Raw genomic sequence first — 21,057 nt, forward strand, 5'->3', positions numbered from 1 at the left:
CCTAGCTACCAAAATCTACTGATGAGAGGGTGTTTCAGCTCGATTCTAGTTTCTGCCTTTCCACCAACACTTATAGCTGGTTTATTGGGTTGATCTTTAAAATGTTTGCCCGTAAACTTTCAAGCTCCTGTTTGTTGGCCACAGATTGCAGTGGACATGCTCACTGCTTTTAACCTACTGTGAGTCATGACTCTGCTGAGCTGCTTCCGAGACTTGGAAACAAAATGCGTGTTTTACTGCATGCTGCAAACAGTGCATTACATTCACACCCTCTAAACTGGGCTGTAGAGAGGATGCTCCAAGAATTTACCATGGAAACAGGGTCTAACCCTGAGTGGGAGAGGCAATGTTGTTATTGAAGCCATGTCACATGCTGTGTGTGATGAGCATGGTCACGAAATTCCTCAGTATTCAGTATATGTACTCAAGTGCTCAGTTTTACTGGTACTTTATCTTGCTGCAGGCATGCCCTTTTTCTTTATTTTGTGGACAGTTGTGGGTGAACTTGTGTGTTAACACACACAGTCTAGCTACTTGTAGAGCCATGGTGCGTTTTTTGCTATCAGTACGTTGTATGAGGAAAATATTCTCAGACCCTAATGTTTTGAAAGATTCAAGCTTACCCCAGTCATCGTGTTGGCAGAACAAAGTTTGCCCTTGTTAGTTGCCGTCCCGGTGAGTAGTTACTACAGCCCCTCCGTCCCTTCTCTCGTGTGCAGGCGTTCATCTTCATCCTGTTCTGGTACCAGCTGTACTGTGGCTTCACGGGGTCGGTGATGATCGACCAGCTGTACCTGATGCTGTACAACGTGCTGTTCACCTCGCTGCCCCCGCTCATCCTGGGCATCTACGACCAGGACTGCCCCGCCCACCTGCTCCTCCGCAGGCCCACCCTCTACGCGCCGGGACGCAAGTCCAAGGTGCTGCCTTCATTCGTTTCATTGGAGCAATTCACCTGCTGTGCAGGCTGGCAAGGGGCTCTCTCAATTTCACGTGGCACTGTCTTGCAGTTTATCAGTTTGATACTATGCGTGTTAAATAGGAAAATGGACCCTTGCTTATGTGGAAGGGTATCACTACTGATGGGCACACTTCTTTTGGACTAGCATTTTAGTTAGTGTAGGCAGTTGCCACCTAGGCAGCGAAAACCCCCATAGAGTGTTGGTACCAGTTGTCAAAAACCGTAACCAGACAATGAAGTGCTTTAGAATAATGGCATCTGGATAAAGCCAAACTGTCGATTGATTAGTGACAAAGTCAATCATTTGTGTTTTGCAACTTACTCCGTCCTTGTTTTTGGCTCCAGACATACACCAAGTACTCCTTCTGGGTGAACATGCTCGACGCCCTGTACCAGAGCATCATCATCTTCTTTGTGCCATTCTTTGTGAGTATGAGACTGCATGCACCTGCCACATATATCATACGAGCATACCGTCGGGCTTTGCAGCCTGTGCCTCTAGCACATTTCTTGAGCTAACTCGTGTTGTATCATTTTTTCTCACCTTTTTTAGGACCCCCTCACACTTGCAGTTCGCCCTAGCTGCAGTTTTTTTCCTCTTCGTTCTAAGCAGCACAGCTTTGCCTAGCTGCAATTATTTTATTTGTACTCTTGTCCGCTGATTATTTAGTTTTCATTTTGAATTTGCAGTGGCAGCTTGTTTATTAGAGCATTTTGACAACCTGTAGTACATGTGGAAGCAGCGATGCAAAATTCTTCCCAAAGCTGAGCATGTGCTGCTATGGATAGGAGCATGTTGCGTCAGCTACTGAGCGCACTGCTGGACTAAGTATGAGATAACAAAAGAAAAATGTAGTGTTCATTCTATAATAAATCGGGCAGAGAAATAGAGCCCGGCTATCTGTATCAGACTCCTCCATGCACTGTACTAATATGTTCCACTTGCATCAGCAAGCATTGGTACTAATTAGAAGCCCTTGAAAAAGGCCAGTCAGTAGTACCCATTTGATGCAGCCTCTGCCAAGCTCCTGCTTGTAGAAAATTTGCCGTAGACCTGTAAACCCTTTATCCTCAGTTATCCCCCCAAAAGGCACCTGTGCCAATCATTAAGACAGCTCCGCTGCAGCCCTCAGGGTGCCCCACTCGGGGAAGTGCCGCCTCTGTTCCCTTGCCTGTGCTGCTTGTGGCCCTGCCCTGCCAGCCAGCGGAAGCCTCCCTTTTAGTTGACATGCGTTTCCTTTGGTTGCCCCCTGCCCCTCCCCTCCTGCCACCGCACCACCACCACCCCTGCAAGGTGTACTATGACAGCGACGTGGACATCTGGGAGTTTGGAACCACCATTTGCACCGCGTGCTTCTGCGTCCAGATGCTGCACGTTGCCATTGAGTGCAAGTCCTGGGTGAGCAGGAGCAGCACTTTCTGTGTGGTACACGGGGGGGAAGCCTGCTGCCCCCTCCTTCTCCTAATTAGGGGGGGGGGGGGGGACTTTTTCTGTTCAAAGGAGTGCATGTTGGGGAGCTGGCAGCTTCAAAAATGCACAAGCAATGAAAAAAAAGTGGCAATAACTGGTTGTGTCGCTGCAAAATGTCCGTATTACCTATTGCGCAATAAAGTTCAGCTGAGAACTCGTGGTCTTTCAGTGCATGCCGCGTGGCAAGAGAGAGACGTACAATCTTTGAATACACAATTATACACTGCATGCTTCGCCCCTCCCCAGGTTTCACACCAGTAATGATGGCCCGGGATTTTTTTTAACCTCTTTGGATAGATAATACATTTTATTTTTCTGTTCCCGTGAAAAACGTATCAGCGGGATTTCACTGTATATAATAAGGTCAGGCACAGTCATGAAGTGCTAAGCTAAGACATGACCTGCCACATTATAGCATGGTTTCTGAGCTTGGTTTGCTGTATTATTTTTAGCCTTCCATTTCGCATCCTGATGTTTAAGCTGAAGCATAAGCAGAGCATCTAGGTGCATTTTTATGGATCTTATTTTGGCATTTGTCACGTTATTTTGGGTCATTTTTAGTGTTTGCTTGATTGGTGTGAGTGCAAAGAATGGCAAAAACGAGACAAAGCTACATCTGGGCTGTAAGGTGCACTGAAGTGGAGTCCTCTGGATTAATTTTGATTACCTGGGGGTCTTTGATGTGTGCCGAAACCTCAACACACAGGCGTTTTCACTTTTCACCTCAATCTGAAAAGCTGCCATTGTGGCCAGGGCTGAACTTGTGTCCTTGGGCCCAGCAGCACAAGCAATACCTTTGCCATAGCAGCGGGTAGAGATATTTCTTTCGAGAGTGGTTAACATTTTTTGGGCATGGTAGGCTACCATTATACGTCAAGCTTTTTTTCTTTCCTTCTTTGGTATCTGTTTAAATGCGTAATTGTGCAAATAGGCCACCTGCCTGCGAAGCAAAACAAAGAAAAAGTTACATAGTACAGTGGGACTCCGGTAATACAACTTTCAAGGGACTGGGTGAAGGCGTCATATAGCTGGGGTGTCGTATGATTGGGGTGTGGGCAAATGCCGTTTTAGTAGATGTTCTCACGCGAGAGGTAGGCTAAGAACTTGTTTAGGCTAAGAACTACATTCAGCACGTTCTCGCGTAATTTGCGAGCCCCCCTTACTGAAATCCCAGGTTTCTAAAAAGAACACCTATTTTGTGCCCCCCTTCCGCTCGCCTCCCTGCGGCATCTGTGCTAGCCCGCAGCTTCTCGCCACGTGACCCCCATGCCGTCTGGTGCTAGCCTGCCAGCCCTGCACCTTGTGCGCGCGAGAGAGATAAGATGGGAAGGTGGCCGACACTGCCGAGTGACTTGGGAGGGGAAAAGGCAAGAGCGTTGAATTGCCGAGGCCGCAATTGAGTGACGATGGGAGGGTGAATGAAACGAACGATAGTACGAGGCGATGATGGAAGAAAAGGCGGGAAAACAAGAACGAAGTGAAAATTGCCATGGAGTATTGCGTATCATGGAGGAATGTCGCGCATGTGTTCACATTAGTTGGTTCGATGGGAGCTTGAAATTGGCGTTTTGCCAGCCACCTGGACTTTGACTTCGCGCGGTGGTGCACTGCTGCACTGCTGCCTTGTGGGGCTTTCCACCCGCCAGTGGCCGCCTTTTGTCTTCCACGAACTGTTTACCTTTGCACATCAAGCAGCGTTAAACGGGGGTTCAGAAATAAAGGTCGGGACGAGGCAGCGTAAAATGTGGTAAAAAAAGCCGGTTTATCCCCACCCGCGTCCGTCGTATGAAGTGGACTGCACGCACCCAAGCGATGTATATTCGGGGTTTTTAATGCATTGTTTCTATGGGTAGTTTGCCGGGACCGCAGTTATCCATTGTAAGAAGCAGGTCGTCGTAAAACGGGGGGACGTATAACCAGGGTTCCACTGTATGTGGAATACATACCAAAACTTAGTCCTAAGTTAGCCCTGGGAAACCCTATTCTTGTTACTGGGAGCCCCGTATGGCTGCCTGATTTTACTGGCATTGTTGGTGGATATTTGACGGGCCACCATTTCAGTAATAGGCCTGATTTTTGTGGCAAAAAATGCTTGTTTGATTTGTTGACCAGAAAAAAAAAGCGATCTGGCACGTAAAAGTGGTCATTGTATATGTCGGTGTGTGTTAATAAGCTGCAGCTGTAGGAATACTAAATTTTGGCTGCAGCTCCAATGTAAATTATGAGTAACTTAATAACTGATTGCAAATTAAATAGAATAGTGTCAAATATGTACATCCTCACTTTAGTGTGTATGGAACTACTAACATGACTATAAAGAAAAATAATTTGGGCAGTTAGGACTCTGTGTCTGTGTGTTCGAGCGAATAGCACAAAGCATTGCAAATTAAATACGAAGACAAGAACCAGAAAATTTTCAGACATTGCTACAAAAAATTGCTAGGTAGTTACCCATCATGTTTTGAGTGGGAACTTGTAATGGGCTGCATTTAGGCCCTCCAGTCACTTAGAGGGGGTATGCCTGCTAGGATAATGTGGCTGGTATTCCATTGCAAGGACAGGCAGCAGGCAGGAACTTTTAGCCACTCACCCATGCCACATAGACAAAAATAGGTCGTTTTGGTTTTTAGATTCCCACTTTCAGATGACGTACGCAACGAATAGCAGTCACCCTTTTTGTGTGAGGTTTACATGAAGTAGGCTTTGTTGGGCAGCTTTGGTGTTCTGTGGAAAAGCCACCCCAAGGAGTGGGTGTGGGGGTGAGGGGGGTGGTAATTTCAGTACAGTAAAAGCTCGTTAATTCGCCACCCATTAATTCTGAAATTCAGATAATTCGGACGGCTCAATTGGTCCCGGCCAAAGCGCATGTTAGTCTATGGGACCAAACCTTCGTTAATTCGTCAGAATTCGGCCCCGCACCGCTTAATTCGGACAAATGCTGGTTTACTGACCGATGAAGAAATTATTAATGATGTCACGGGCGCCCAGGAAGACCACGATTCTGATGAAGAGTCATGCGAAGAGGTGCAGCCGTGACCTCATCGCACCTCACGAGAAGTCTCGGAGGCGCTTTTCATATATGGAGGACGTTTGCCTGAGCAGTTCCGACAGTCTGCGTGCTGTTGGCCACTTGGAAGAGTTAAGAAAAATTGTAATGTCAGCCGGAATCTGCGCAAAAAAGCAGACGACTATTACAAAATACTTCAGCAAATAGAGGTATGCTTCTCCAACGTGATTTTAATGTTGTTTTTCCTGTTCATTCATTAATTCGGCATTCGGATAATTCGGACATTTTTCCCGGTCCCGTGAGATCCGAATTAACGAGCTTTTACTGTATATCAGGGGGAAAAAAACAAGGCCCAGTACATCGAACGTTAACACCATCAATGGGCGAGTTGGATTATTTTTATTTTTATTTGACGCAGTAATGACGAGTGTTGACGATGTTTGTGACGCAGACCCTGATGCACGGGATGTCCATAGTGGCCAGCTTCCTGGTGTACTTTGGCTTTGCGCTGCTGTACAACAGTGTGTGCTACAACTCGCCCACCCTGCAGAACCCGTACTGGGTGATGCAGCACGCCATGGGCTCGGCCCAGTTCTGGCTGTGCCTCCTGCTCATCCCAGTCATCTGCTGCCTGCCCAGGTGCGCTCGCTCGGCCTGCTCTCGCCTGCGCCCGATGGCTCCTAATTGACGGTCGCAAAGCCCAAAGTTGTCTCAGTTGCCCCGGGCCATAAAATTCGAAGTGAATCATCTTTTCTCGCTTGTGCTGTAGAAGACAGAAGGCTGGGGAGGAGTAAGATGAGCTGTCTTAAAGGAAATTCCCAAGATGCAGCACGTTTCTGCAGAGGAAAGTTTGGCATTCACCTGAAGTGCAACCATGCTGCTACAAGAAAAAGCTTTCTCAGAAATTTTTCTAGTTGAAGGAAAAGTACGAAAAATTTCCCAGACCATTGGGAACTCTGCCCACTGCCCTTCTGACTACAAAGTTTTCTGAAAAAGCAGTGGGGCTTTTCTTTTACGGTGTCCTAGCTGCATTTCAGGGAGGAGTGTCGTCAGTGTCAAAGACACCTCACGGGGCCCTGAAGAGCAAGTCTTTGTTCTCACGCAGGTTCGTGGTTCGAGCCTTGCAGACCAGCCTGACCCCAGGGGATGTTATGCTCACGTTGATTGAGGAACGGACACGCAAAAGGTCGCGAGACTCGACCCGTGGCTCAGTATCGTGGTCGCGGAACGCTCGGGGTGTGTCAGTGGTGTTCCAGTCGGCCTGCCGGCTTCCTTCCGACGACCTGCCGTCGGTGGCGTCGTCAGCACCGACCACATCCACACTGACCTCCTTCTACTGCTCTTCATCGCGGCCCACTTCATCCGTGGAAGACATCAGGGCGCCTCTGCCTACATGAATGAGCACAGGGTGGACTGCCGGGAGTGCGTCTTGTTGCCCTCCAGGCCACTGCCTGTTGTTTCCCCGTGCCTTGTGTTTTATTTATTGCGGCTGGACTGGTACTGCTGGCAAAGACCGTGTTGTGGAGACATGTGGGAGAGGAGCTCTCATGCTCGGTAATATGTTGTGTGTGGGGGTGTGCCTTCTCCCGCGATGCTGGTCGTGGTTTAGTGCCGTTTACGGGGCAGATGTCATATCGAGCCTTTTTACACTGTGTGCTTTGTGGTACTGCACCAGGCCTGTACTTTTTTTGATAATGCCATACTTAATACAATGGAGCAGGTTGTAATGACTGTGCTGTGGCTTCCTGGTGAACTGCTGCCATCAGCTATTCAAAGTCCCCAAATTGAGCTCGACACCCAACTGTCATTACGCAGCGTGACTATGCTGTCAGCCAAACTTAATTTTTGTTTGCTTTCCGTACGGCGGGACCTCTAATGCCTCAAGACAGGGTCATTTTTGATACGAAGGTACAACTTTACAAGTGTCCAGGTGTTTTAAGAAAACAATGTGGAGCATATAACAGAATTTTTATACTCGTACTTTACTAGACATCTGCTCGCGTAAGGTATCCTAAAGAGTTAAGATGGCTTGGCAGCCAGCAGTGTTTGTCTACTTGCGTGGCCTAACCTACTGATACAACCCATATTTGAGAAATTGTGGAAATAGATCCAGCTCCAAAAAGTGTGCTTGGGATAGAAATTCTTCAACTGAAGCTGCAGTTTGCTTCCTGTACCTCTTGTTGGTATTTCGCAGTGACTTAATTCAGAAGTGCGCCATGGCTTGTCTTTTGTACGGCTCTCTCTCTCTTAGAAGGTACGAGGAGGTTGACCCTGAAGGTGGCACTGGTTATGTTGGAAATCACTGCCATTAGCAAGTGGTTCAGAGAAGTGCTGCAGGGATATAAACTTGCAGTCACACTAGTCATGTTTTCATTGTTACATTGTTACGGTTATAAAATGCAGTGGGACGCTGCGGACGTGCCACACGTTGACTTTTTTCTTTTCTCAGTGAGTTTGTTTTGTTGTTGTCATGAACTTCTCTAATGCCATGCTTTACTTTTTGCCATTGTTTCATGACCTGCTATTTCCGTTTTGTGGCTTGGATGCGCGTCTGTTGCATTTGCTTTACTTGGATCTGCTTTCTCAAACCTAAATTCACTCCAGGGGCCAAGAAGCACTGTTAACTGTCAAAAGTTGCACCATCATCATGCATTTTTAGCGGTGTCGACAATCTCAAGCAGCATCCCTATCCTCCATGTTCAGGTCATCATGCTTATGGCACAGAACAACGACAGCGAAAACCAATTGTTCAATGCTTGTGCGCGAACATTCCACTCTTGTATGGCATATATCGGTAACTTTTGTGCACGTTCTTTTTGCCTCTTTTTCTCTGTCCCATCTCAGGAACATTCTTATTAAGCAGCAGTGCCTTGTGGTGCTGCCTATGCTAGGGTGACATACAAAGACTCGTGGAGCTGAATGATCACTAAGAACTCTTTATGCGCAAAAGTAGGCGTGTTTGAAAGGTTTGCTGGCACGTATCAAAAATTGCCACCATTAACACTTTGGCTGTAAGCTTCACTGCAATTTTCCAAAAGCTGGGAGAAGAAACGAGGAGAGTTTAGTGGCAGTAGTAACCTACCTATAAGTACAATTTAAATTCTAAAAATAATCTGCTGTAAATCTCCCTACAAGCCCAGTTGAAACTGGAATTTAAAAAATAAAATTAATAATGTACAGTGTGCCCCTTACCTCCTGTGGGTTTACCACCAATTTTGTTCATCACTTTAGCTGGGGCAACCCAATTAAAAATAATGAAAATTTCCTAACAGGGCTCTACTATACACTTACCTTTCTTTCCCTCACCTGCTATGTATGCACCCTTTTTTCACTACCCTTTTACGCAGTGAAACAATTTTTTCGTTTGAGTTATTAAGCAGCACAGCTTTTCCGTCACACACTGCTCCCTCCTATCTGGTAATGCAATGCTGTGGTTGTCATTTTTCACAGCCAGCTACCTGTGGGACTGGCATGTGGTGAGAGTCATGTTCGCAGTGTTCTGTTTGGGTAATACATTGCGCTCGTGTTCATTTTGTTTAAATCCTAGCTGTTTGGATGTGCACAGTGTGCTTATGGGAAAGCGAGTCAGCCAGTGGCACTGAAATAAACAGGCTGCGTACTTCCGAGTGAACCGTGTATCTGTATATAGAACAAATGGTAATTATGCAGCACTGTAAATATGCCTGTGTTGTTATCGCTTTTTTCTTTTCGTAAAGAGATGTTGCATTTGTTTGTCTGCCTGCTGCAGGCTCTGGTGCTTCCACTTTTTTATCTTGTGGCACATGGACAATGGCTGCCAAATGTGATAATCGAAACATATACATGCAAGCGTGTTCAGGTGCAGAAAATGCTGCACAAATTTTTCAGACTACAGACAAGCAGCAGAACGGAGTGCCTGCCAGAACAGTAAACTTTGTTGAAAGCAATCGACTCTTTATCGCAAAAAATAAATGTTCACAATCCATTCTTCGTGTTGGTCTATTCATTGTTCCCATTGATTCAGCATCCGCCGCATAAACAGCATGTAAAAAACATGTAAACTTGGTTTGAAATTTTTTCCTACCAAAACGAAGACAGCAATTCAGCGAATTTCTTTTTAAATGCTTCGGCCGCCGGGCTTCGCCCAACTAAAAAAAAACAAAAAAACTTGGGCAATCGAATTTGATCCCGACATTCACTGCGGCTTGGATATTATAATTGCTGAAGGCGGTAATCCCCGCTTGTCCCACCGGTCTTAGAAGTCAGGCGCACATCGGATATTTCCAAGTCCCGGCTGACTGCTTTACACATGTCGTAAACGGTCAAGGCCGCTACAATCACCGAAGTCAGTGCCTCCATCTCGACGCCAGTCTTGCCCGTGCACTTCGCATAGCTCTCGATTAGAACTTCGTGGGCGCTTTCGTCAAGCGTCAATTGGACGTCCACTTTGGTTAGGGCCACCAAATGACATAACGGAATCAGCTGAGAGGTCATTTTGGCCGCGTTGATGCCGGCGAGCTGAGCAACGGACAGGACGTCTCCCTTTCTCATAAGGTTTGCTTTCACCAAGTCGTACACACGCTTCCCAAGGAGGACGCGCCCCGACGCCGTCGCGGTCCGCACCGAGTCCGGCTTTCCGGCGACGTCCACCATCTGCGCCCCACCATGCTCATCCACATGAGTCAGCTTGTCGGCACTGCGTCCAGAGAGCAGACGGCTCGCAAGCAGACGATCACAAACCCGAACGTGCGAAAAAGGTGTTCGTCTAGCCATTTGGTACACTTGGTAGCTCATTTTGACTTTTCGGGGCTCTTTTCCAGAGGGGGGACAATATTAACTTTACAGATATGCAACAGCTACAGACCATAAACGCACAGACAAGTAGTACGGTTTCATTCGCAAAAGAAATTTGTAGCGGATGTAGAGCCACGTTGAACGCGGCATCACGATTCGCAATGTGTTAAATACCGGGATATAAAAAACTATATAAAAATTAAAAATAAATATTTAACAAGTTTAAGAATGAAATATTTTAAAAATGGTTGTCAGCCTTAATTTCATTGAACTTTCGTCCGCACGTCCGTGGCAGAATAAGCGGCCGTCCGCACAAGCCGCACAAGCATGATAAACAAATATGGCGTCCGATGATACCCGCCGACTGTGCAGCGAAACTGTGAGCGCCACTGCGGAATTGGGCCTGTCTGAATCACAATTTAGTGATATTTCCCGCTTGCAACTCACCTCTGTAGAACTGTAGGTTCGTGGCACGTAGATTTGTACGCTGACCAAGAAAACCGCGTAAAACTGAAGCACTCCAAGTGGTACGCCCATCGCCTTGGCTGCTACATCTTTGTGTTTTCTTTCCGTGCGTGCCGTTGGCCTCCGTCACTTGCGGGGCTCCGTGTCGACGATCTGAACGGGGCTGTACCTCACTGCACGACCCCTGCCCCTGAGCTTATCTCGCCTCGATAAATCTACTGCTGGAGCTGTGTACCCCCAGGTGTTCGGTGTTTCCCTACCTTAATCAGAGATGCGCTGTGGTCGAGCCCGTGGTCTCTTCGCTTAGTGTGCAGCACTATCATGTTAACGTGCAAGAAGTCGCTTCCGTTCCTCTTGAGATAAGGATAAGTAAATGTAGCCTTCGTTGCTCGCAACCTGGGCTTTCAGTGTGGCGTATATGTGGCGTGTAAATATGACCGAAGCTTGGACTTCATTTTCAGATTTCGTTTTGTCACTTTTCAATGCAGGAGTTCGCCATGTCTTTACCGCCGTACAGTGACAGTCCTACCCCGACGCCCTTCCGTAGCCCAATAGAAAATGATCTACCTCCGTCGTACGACGACATCACAAACCCAGATGGTATGTTCCCTTTGGAGTCGCTAAGTAAATGGCCCCTTCCTTGGTTACCGTCGCGCATGTTTGAACAAATGCTGATAGATAATATCATTATGTTTTGTGGTAATTGTGCTCATGCCAAGAAAGATAAAATAATGTACTCCACGGCCAGTTAAATCTGCACTTCATGAATCGTAAACTCCGCTATGCATGTAATTAATGTGAAAATAAACTTCAAAGACTTTGATCCGCTTGTTCAACTAGCGTTTGTGACTTCTGTTGTGACATATCCTCTCCTCCTGATTTCATAACTACACATCATCATAATCACATTTGTGGCACAATACCCAAGCCACAGGGTAATTTTCTTTTCACTTCATGAATGTGAACCAAGCAGCCTATTGCCGCAATCAAGTATAGACGGTCTAATAACAGCTCATGAACCTAAATGTATGGTTGGTTAATAAAAACATGCAGCGATTAGCTCTTACAGTGTGTATTTTTATGATCATTGTAGTGCAGTATCACAGAATTCTTATATGCTTCTTCAGGTGCCAATAACTAGGACATGCAGTGAGTGTGTTCTCTTGTGGAAAAGCATTGCCCCAGAGTAAAGGTATTTTTCAGTGAAGGGCAACTTGACGTGTTACATTCAGTGGAACCATTATGTTTTTGTTGAAATGTCTCAAACTGTTTATGGTGTTTATGGACCACCTTAATGGCCCCTCATACATACTTGATATTATATACTGCAGTGGACTTTTTGGGAACAGGTGTATATGTATGAGCTAGGTTCTGTAGATCTGACTGTGGAGGTAACAGGGAAAACACTGGCTACGCTGGCACCATTTCTCCACTTGTGCTAGCTTGCCCAGGAGACTGTCATTGCTGGCCACCTGTGCTGCCCGCAGTGAGTTGAAGAATGCGTGCTGCACAATCGGACACTTGCTGCTCAAGACAGTGCTAAGCATTCAGTTGCCCAGCATATTATCGGATGGAAAAGTATGAAACCGTCCACTTGTCAGAGCAGCGCATCTCCATGTGTCACCTTCTGTATCTCCAAGATGTAACCCAGACTCTAGGTGATAAGAAACCGTACACCACATGGCTCGCCAGACAGCTACTTGCTGCCTTTGCAAAGCACGAGGCGTGTGCTTTGTGTATGGCTCCTGATTATAAGTGCTGGCTTGCCCACCGGCTTACGTTATAAAGGTGTGACAGCATGCGGTTGAAAAAAAATGTTCGTGCAGCACTTACAACGTGCGATCAAAGAGAAGGTGTGCAGACTGTATCACTCTGGGAAAATGTCCCTACGCAGTACTGCCGAAATTTTTTCTCCTTTGGTGTCCCCATTCTCTAACAATTTAATGTTTTTATTGAGATCTGACTTACACTAGCGTTTTGTCCTTTTCTTACTTTTTGTTTGCATCGGTCTGCATTTTTTGCGTGCCTAGCTAACCCATGTGTGTAGTAGCTGTAGGCCTTACTTATGCTCCCAGTGTCCCTTCCTCACTCCATTCCTCTTGCATTGTACTCCGATGGAGGCTGTCAACTTGTGCTTAGTGCTAAAACTAAGGCCCTGCCCATTTCGATTTGAGCCTCTAAGTGTGCCTTCTTCGCAGCGCCTCCTCCGTCGTACCAGTCGCTCTTTGGGCAGGTTCGGGAGGCACACAAGACGTCCAGTGGCGTGCTGGACTTTCTGCGGAGTGTCATCCTCCTCCTCCTGGGCACCCGTGAGTCTTCCGTCGGTGAAGCGCATTCCTTTTGGCCGTCTTGCGGGGCACCTGCCATTATGCTTTGCTACCCTTTTACGTCAAAGGGGCCATGAAGACAAAATATAGCCGTGTTCAGTTTGAAAGAACTAGCCCTTGATATAACTCACTCAGCTCCACTCACGCCACAAAGGACATTTTTTAAATCAAGGCAATGCAAGTCGTGCTGCAGTTACGTATTTAGGGCGAAGATTGAGTATTATGGGCAAGCACTAAAAACATAGTTGTCATTATGTTAGCTGCAAGTTGTCATTTCGGTGATGCGATCAACCGGAGGCCCCACTACAATCGCCGGGTCATGTTTCTTGGCGGTGGCTTAGGATGGCGGGGCCGCCTGTCACACCAACAAAATCTGGTGACATCATAGAGAAAGGGCCACAGAGTGGCTGGGGAGTCACCTCCGCATCAGATGTCTCGATCATTTTCTTGAAGTTTGCAATAGAATTGATATCATCGTTATCGGGACAAAGCAGTCTTTCTGATGAACCAAACTTGTATTTTGTATTCAGTCCCCTTTAACTTTTTTGCGACCGGGGAAAAATGGCTGATTTTGAGTGCTTCCAGAAGACTTTTTTTTTTCTCTCTTGAGCTACTGCTCGCATTTAGCATTGCTATGCATGAAATTGTAGCTTATAGATTGCTCTTTCAAACGCATAAAAGCAGTTTTTTTTAAAGATGTAATTATTGAGAGTTTATTGGTTGACGAAACAAAATAAATGTGCAAAAAAGTATGCACAAAACGCAAACAGGCGAGTTTACTGAGCCTAAAAGGTTTTTAGGAATTATAAGATGTACAAAATTTCTACGTTCCTGAGTTATGATTCAATATATACATCAACGCTTTACACCCAAGTTCTGAATTTTTGTGGGCCTGCCAGCTTAACGATCCTGACAGGTGCCACTCCGCGAAGCCACTCGAGAGCCAGTCGGGCTCTCCAAAATATGCATCCAAGCATGCTGGTTTGTGTTCTCATACAAAATACTTATCACTGCAGCGCTAAAAAACAAGAAAAGAAAATCTAGCGCCCTTAAGAAGCAGCACGCAACACTCCACAGCGCTAATTTTACGTGAGCGCCAGGCTATCTTTAAGGTCATAACGCAATACAGCATGACGCATTAGGCAAAATAACCCCGCTGCACATTGTCCAGAACCTACACATAAAAGTAATACAGCAGTCGTCAGATATTAGGCATGTTTTGTTTATGAAGACAGCGCGAAGTAAAAAACGACCCTTCCCTGGCAGCACCTGCCAAAGTCTGAGGCTGTTGAATGGGAGAGTCTTCATCAGAACTAAAATCTGAAGAATCCGCATCGTTGCTGGAGTCATCACTGCTGCTGGGGTTAAAAAAAAAATCAGCAGCAGCAGTGGCCGAACTCCCTGAAACTGCTGTCTGCCTTTGCAGAGCGCGCAGTGAAACGGGATGCCATTTTTGCCCAACTCGCCGCTACCTTGGGTTCAAATTTCACTCACAACGCCGGCTACCCACGTGAAATGTAAACAAATGGCAATGAAACTGAAAGAGGGGTTTCCAATGAACACGCCATATGGCATCAGTTGTCCAAATACTAGCACCATTTTTAGTTCGTGTATGAGGTTCGAAAATCATTGTTCACCCGTGAATGATGTCGTATGGCTCGGTCGCGAAGGATGTAAGACTAGTTGACCAACCATGCAATTTGGGACTGTGTCAGGTTATGTCTCCTTTCAGTTTTGTCCATAACTGCATGCTTATCTGCTCATTTTGTGTTTTCCATATTTAGAACTCTCTATAGTTAAGGGAGATAATTTTGTTTTAGTTAAAGAGGTGCAACAGCAGCATTTAAGGTTAAGGCCTTGCAACTTTGGTTTGCATGTCTCGTCTTCAATTGTATTTGCCTTAAAGGGACACTGAAGTGATATGTAAACATTGCGGGATTACTTGCGCAAATTGTAGTGCGGAGTCCCCAGGCCATGTTACGACCACTCTGGGCGCGTTTACGCGATTTTATTTAGTAGAAAAATTAATTCGAAAATGTTGTCCTCCTCTCTTTACGCTCGCCCATTTTCTGTGGCGTTTTCGTGTGACGTCGCGAGGAGCCGAGCTCGCAATTGGCTGCGCTACTGCACGGCTCCCCGGCCTTCAGACAGAGTCAGTCGGCCCAGCGTTTCGTCCGCCGGCCGCCGACGGGTCGTCGCAATTCGTTCGCTCAGTTGAAACGAAGCCAGGACACATTTGTGAATGGAAGAATGGGCCTTTCTTTACTTGGTTAGTTTGTACACTGTATCTAGCTCCAAGTCAAGGTCGCTTCACACAAGCGCTGCACATGTGCACATGCGACGCTTCGCTGACTGGTACGCCAGTAGGAAAATATAAGGCCTCTTGAAGGCGGGAGAAGAGTCAGCGAAGTCAATATAGGTACTAAGGAAATAAAATCAACTGATATTTTTACCGTACAGCGTAAAAATAGGGTGCGGGAAGCACTTTTTTGCGCTGGGCGAACAAGCACAGCGGTCAGCAGCACGACTACGGATCTGCGAACGCTTTTCCGGCTACGAAATGTAATTTCTAGGCGTGAGCTATTGTGGAAACTCGGGGGACGCTTACTGCACGAGCGCAATACAACAAATAGTCACCTAAGCTACTTGAAATGCCAAAACTAAATAAAAGTGTAAACTTGTTGTACAATATATACCTTATATTACGAAGGCCGGCGGAGCTTGTCCCGTGGCCGAGTGGTCTGGGGCGCTAGGTATGTCGCCTCAAGTGTTTTGCAAGTCACGAGTTCAAGTCCCCGCGGGTACATGCTTTTTTTTTTGTTTGTTTTTGTAAGTAAGTTAACTTTTTCGTTTTCTGCCGATGTTTTCTACATTGAGTTCACCTTTTTTTGGGCCGCAACGTTCATGGCTCCACAAACTAGTTCACAGAACGCGCGCAGGCTGGCACTGGCGCGCTAGCGAGTTCTCGTTGGCGTGCTGTTGCCATAAGCACTGACTGCTTGCGGGCAGTGGGCACAGGCCAGAATGAACAGACCCTTGGCCTGGTGCGAACACGCTTTTTACGGTACAGGCATGAGTGAGGCAAGCTCCAAATATGGAGGAAAAGCGCATGACATTTGGGCGTCTGCGGGTACGCGAAGGGCGTCCATGCACTGCGTAGGCCTTGGCTAGTGAATGCTACGATTCCAAGCCGTCCTGGGAGGCTTATCTTTATGCATTTTTACAGCTGACAACATGGCAGAAGCGCGGTACGATGATTACTGAGTTATTGAGAATGCCCATCCAACAACGCCACCGGTTGTTTTCTACAGAACCGAAACCGAAACTTGTTTGGTTGCTCACCCTGGGCATCGTCCAATCACGGTGCCCGCTCGTCCCAACGTCACAGCTTTAGTTGGTGCGGCCGCCACAAACCGCGCATGGTAGTTTTTCTTCTTTCGCGCTTTGTAAAATAGTTACCGATTTGTCAACCGGATAAACGATGAAAAGTGTGCTAATTTGAGCCAGTCTACGCAGTGCAAGCAAAAACGGGAGCTTGACAAATTCACTTCAGTGTCCCTTTAACTAGACGTGACTTAGTAGAAAATAACACTTTCGCTGTCAAAGAAAACTGGTCCAGAGCGGGGCAAACAGTACGTCTAAGCAAATGAGCTCATTGCAAGAATGCATTCCTTCATGTTGTATTAACGCTGCTTGTTTTACAACACGTGCATTTTGAATTTTCAGTGGGATGCACCATCTTGGTTGGAGTCACGGTCATCATTCCCTTCAGTATGATAGTCATAGGTAAGTGCTCCAGTGCTGTTGTTAAATGAAATTATGTGGTCTGCTATCAGAAACCTCGAAGCAAATCTTTTCCATGCAGGCTGTAGTTTAGGAACAATTTTTTTCTTTTCTTATTTAGTGGCTGTGCTTGCAAGCACTTGACAGGTTTACAGTTTTCTGGGCCACTGTAGATGATGCTTTTGAACATCAAATAGGGTGTTCTACGAAACAAGTTTTTTGCCAATTATTCCTAACAAGTGATAAAAGCATAAACAAACTGTTGAAGCCCCGAGTTCAGCAACACAATTTTTATGGACTCTACGTGCAAGACAAAGTGCCATTAGGATGCAAAGAAGCTCACAAATGGTTTTAAAACATGCCTGCCTGGCTGTGTTGCAAAATATGTACAACAAAACTAGAGATAATAAACCAAGAGTGTTTAGTTCATTTTCGGCCACGCAAGAACTGTCTGGGTGGAGAACCTGCCGGTTGAGCTGACGTGCGGGCCTTGTGCCTTGCAGGCACAACATACCTGAATGACTGCCCTGCCGAGAAGTACATCCCAATTTTCCTGGTGATGGGTGGTGTGTTTGGCGTGTTGAAGACGCTGCTTGACGTGTGCGGCAAGTGCCGGCGCCCTGACAGCGGTGGAGAGGCTGGCCGCAATGCCGCCGAAGAGCAGCGTGCCGAGGAGCGCACGTGGGGCACGCTGGTCAACTGTTTCCTCTTTGCCTGGTATGTTGCCGGTAAGTGTGCTCCCCCTGCTGCAGGAATTTCTGCTTTGTTGGGGAACGGCAACTGCAGGACTTCCGGGCCTTGGAAGGCATCCATTTCGTAGGTGAAATGAGTGGGTTGGGTAACCAGGGTTGAGTATATTGTTACAAAAAAAAAAATTATCTGCACTTGTGCTGAAACAGAGACAGTTCTCCCTCTTTCTCGTTGTCCCACTTAACCTGGAAGCAACGCCATTCTCTACCATCCTCCTTGATTCGAGTTGTATGGCACTGCCAATCCCCCGCTATCTGTGTTGTCTTTATGGAGGCACGTAGACATACCATGGCAATATCTAAGCAGAGCCAAAATAATGGCCAAGTGGCGCTACTTGTGCCGTGGTGCGGGGCTCTGTTTTTCAAACTAGCTTATCTGTCATGACATTTCTTATTGGGTTTAAATTTCCATGCCATCGAAGTGGCTTTCCATGTGTTACAGATTTGTCACACACGTAGGAGTAGCAATATTATGAATTAGACAAACTCATGTTAAGCAAACGCTGGGACTATCTATTTTCTAATTCAATGCGAAAAAAAAAAAGAATGTTGCTGACCTACCTAGGAAGAAACTTCTCTGAAGGGTAGAAGATATGGCTCTGTGTGAACTAAGCCTCATCAAGGCCACATTTTCAATACGTTTCTTTCATAAATTCTTGGACACTGCTACTATTGTAATTATGTGTGTCATACCATTGTTGTGCTGGTAGGCCTAAGGTTGTGTGCCTTCGGCTGGTACGTATACTTAAGATTCCCACCTGTGGTGGCTACAGTCCCTATGGAGGTGGAATGAAAAAATGCCCAAGTGTGCAAGGCTTTGGTGTGCATTGAAGAACCCTCCTGTGATCTAAATTAATCAGTAGCTTTGGCACGTAAATTAAAAACCAAAGTTGAACATTTTGTAAATACGTGTCATGTTGACTGCATCTTTGGCTGTTCTCTTTAGCTAACAACACAGTGTGATTACATTGGAAAAATTGCCTGTATAGCTGTGACTGAACTCTGCTGCAACTTCATCATATGTGAACGATTGGTGGGGGATGTCCGGGGAGATGCGCGTACATTTTTGTTGAAACAGTCCGGAGCTAGTGCAGCAACCGATGTGATCTTTCCCGCATCTGTTTCAGGCTGTGTGTGGGTGTACCGTGCCTACCCTCCGGACTACACAAATGTTGAAAGTCCGGCGTTCTGTGACCGGACCTTGTACCTGTTTGCGTTCGGCCTAGTCACAGCGGGCCTGCTTTCGCTGGGCCTTGTAGCGGCCTGTCTCTGCTGCCTCACGCTCTTCTCCCTGCTGTCGAGCAAGGACTGACCGCCGCATCAGTGCCTGCCCCTCACCGTTGACAATGGCCTGGAAAGCCTGCCTCGCACGCTGACGGCGCTCACAGGCTGGTGAAGACGCCCAGAGCACGTGTGGTGACAGTGGCAGTGCCTCCGCACGTGCATCATACACACCACCCACACGTTCCCCCTGCTTCTGGTGTGCGAGCTGTCGCTGCTGCTGTCGGGCTGAAACCTTATCGAGGGACACTGTGTCCATCTGTTGCTGAGTGGCCCTGATCACTTTCTGTGGACAGCTTTAGCTTGAAGACACTAAAGTGACAAGGCAGCAGCCTGGTGTCGTTTCTTTTGTAAGGGGATGTGTGCTTTTCATGGCCTGGGCAAAGATGGTTCTCGATGTTTCGAATGCATGTGTTGACTGACCAGGCTACTGAACGACCTACGGCTAAACAAACAACTGCAAGTCCGATTGCTTTTCTAGACTTGCTGAGCTTCTCAATGTGACTAGCTGAAGGCCATCATAATCGCGCGAAAGCAGGGTTTTGGTGTAATTTGTTCCCAAATGTGCAAATTTAACCTGTCCTAAGGACTCTAGTGCTTCGGCAGGGTATGAAACAGGCATGACACAACTAAGCTACAGAGTGCAGGGCAATGTGCTAATGCAGGCATTTTGTTCAAGCACTGTGGTTTCCCGGGAAAATATTGCATGCCTTGTGAGAGAAAGAATGCACATTTGTAAGGCCAACAGTAAAAAAAACTTACAATTACAGTTGCTGTTGTAAAATGTGTGTGAAGTGACAGCGTATGTGGTGTGTTGTGCGTCCTGTAATGTTTATGTGCACAAAATTTGAGGCAATCGAGCACACGCGAGGAGCGAAGTTTTTTTTCGCGACGTATATTGTTCAGGCACCACAGCACACGGGAAGAAGTGCACAGCTTGCAACAAATATCGCAAGACAGGGTTAGCTGTGTCAGTATTATACAGATACATTTTAGTATGCAACTATTTTTACCTTTTAATACTGTTCTGTGCACAGCTGAGCAACGATTTCAGCACCCGCAGCAGTTTAAGCTCTCCATATGAAGCCAGACGTGCAAAATGCTACATGCTATAACAAGATATATTGAACTGCAGTTTGCAGAATACCCACCGTCGTGTTAAAGTGACCTTTCAACTGCAGGAACACCTCTGGTACTCTGCTTTGGTGCGCATAAAATAGCTGGACTCTGACGGCAAGATTTGAGAGTTGTGCGACATTAAAAGTTCACCAGGTGCTTCAAAACATACAGCTATAGCTAGCCGAACACCAGCATTTAAGCTTTGTGCATTTCATGTTTTCTTACTTTTCTTAATGAGTTAAAGTGCAGTTTATTGACTAAAGTTTCTTAAATTTGAGTTTTTTTGTGGGGCGTTGCTTGGACAAAAGGCGAAAATGAAAGCAGCAGTAGGAATTGTTCAAACACGAATAACGGATGCAGAGCAAAACAGTGTACTTTTGGGCTATAAAATCTAGGCGCTTTGTCTTCTGTCCTATCATTGACCCTGTTGCGTTTTCGGGTTTTCACCGACCCAAGGAGTTTATGTGCTGCTCTGCCGTACATGATTTGAACATTATATGCAGAAAATATATTATTTTGGCCTCATGTGCTGAGTTACTTACCTTCCCACATTATCTCTATGCTTGCCACCACACAATTTGCCCTGTTGGCTGCAGCAGCCTAACAATGAACTGTATGCATTTTGTTGTGCAAAACGAAAACTTGTTTACATTTTTCTCCTCTACGAAATTTGTTTACACTTTGTACCGTGCGCGCTTATTTTATTTGTGCTCGTGCAGAAAATGCAGGCAGTATTGACTTGTAGAGAGCTATTAACTGCTGTTAAAATGGAACATATCAGGCTCCTTCTTCCGTATTGTATTAGTGATGCCCCACGTAGCTCCTTTTGTGGCGGTGTTGCTGAGTGTGGCTGCAATAATTCTGAGCAGTTTTATCGAAATATCAGGCTTGTTGGCCACTGCTGCTTTAAAATACTGCAATTTACTGGTATGGCAGAGAACTGTACGCATTGCCCAATGGCCACCTTAGCTTTATTGATGGCGAGCCAGCGTGACTCATCTTTTCTTTGCTGAAATCTTGTGCTGTGTAAAATAAAAAAATACGGCGGCCGGAATCTGGTTTGTTTTCTGATCTCGGTAGTTTACGACGCCACCGCTGGAGGCAGCGCGGTCGCTTTCTAT

General features: G+C 46.4%; 3 protein-coding genes across 6 annotated transcripts in view; 2 read left to right on the top strand and 1 right to left on the bottom strand.

The window, feature by feature from the left end:
• The window catches only part of LOC144174058 (phospholipid-transporting ATPase VD-like), a gene marked incomplete in the record, with an annotated part of 124,638 nt that extends 115,235 nt beyond the window's left edge, over positions 1-9,403 (top strand). The window contains 5 exon segments of the mRNA XM_077702477.1: positions 720-920; positions 1,307-1,387; positions 2,256-2,360; positions 5,891-6,078; positions 6,545-9,403. Of these exon segments, the coding sequence (XP_077558603.1) occupies positions 720-920; positions 1,307-1,387; positions 2,256-2,360; positions 5,891-6,078; positions 6,545-6,836 (867 nt within the window).
• LOC144173814 (uncharacterized) lies at positions 8,458-10,071 on the bottom strand. Its single transcript, XM_077702070.1, has 2 exons — positions 9,669-10,071; positions 8,458-8,477 (listed from the first exon to the last, which is right to left on the bottom strand). The coding sequence occupies exons 1-2, from the start codon at positions 10,069-10,071 to the stop codon at positions 8,458-8,460; spliced, it is 423 nt and encodes a 140-aa protein (XP_077558196.1).
• Positions 10,052-20,990, top strand: LOC144174064 (transmembrane protein 272-like). Of its 4 annotated transcripts, none has more exons than XM_077702485.1 (6): positions 10,052-10,175; positions 11,166-11,277; positions 12,876-12,986; positions 16,731-16,790; positions 17,291-17,515; positions 18,664-20,990. In XM_077702485.1, the coding sequence occupies exons 2-6, from the start codon at positions 11,175-11,177 to the stop codon at positions 18,846-18,848; spliced, it is 684 nt and encodes a 227-aa protein (XP_077558611.1). In that variant the 5' UTR covers positions 10,052-10,175; positions 11,166-11,174; the 3' UTR covers positions 18,849-20,990. The 4 variants fall into 4 exon arrangements, with proteins under 4 accessions (XP_077558611.1, XP_077558609.1, XP_077558610.1 ...); XM_077702483.1 differs by lacking the exon at positions 10,052-10,175 and adding an exon at positions 10,483-10,591; XM_077702484.1 differs by lacking the exon at positions 10,052-10,175 and adding an exon at positions 10,517-10,739.
• Positions 20,991-21,057: the final 67 nt, after the last annotated feature.

This window comes from Haemaphysalis longicornis, unplaced genomic scaffold (assembly GCF_048455015.1).
Source record: "Haemaphysalis longicornis isolate Haplotype H1 unplaced genomic scaffold, Haemaphysalis longicornis Haplotype H1 scaffold_3, whole genome shotgun sequence".
Classification (NCBI taxonomy): Eukaryota; Metazoa; Arthropoda; class Arachnida; order Ixodida; family Ixodidae; genus Haemaphysalis; species Haemaphysalis longicornis.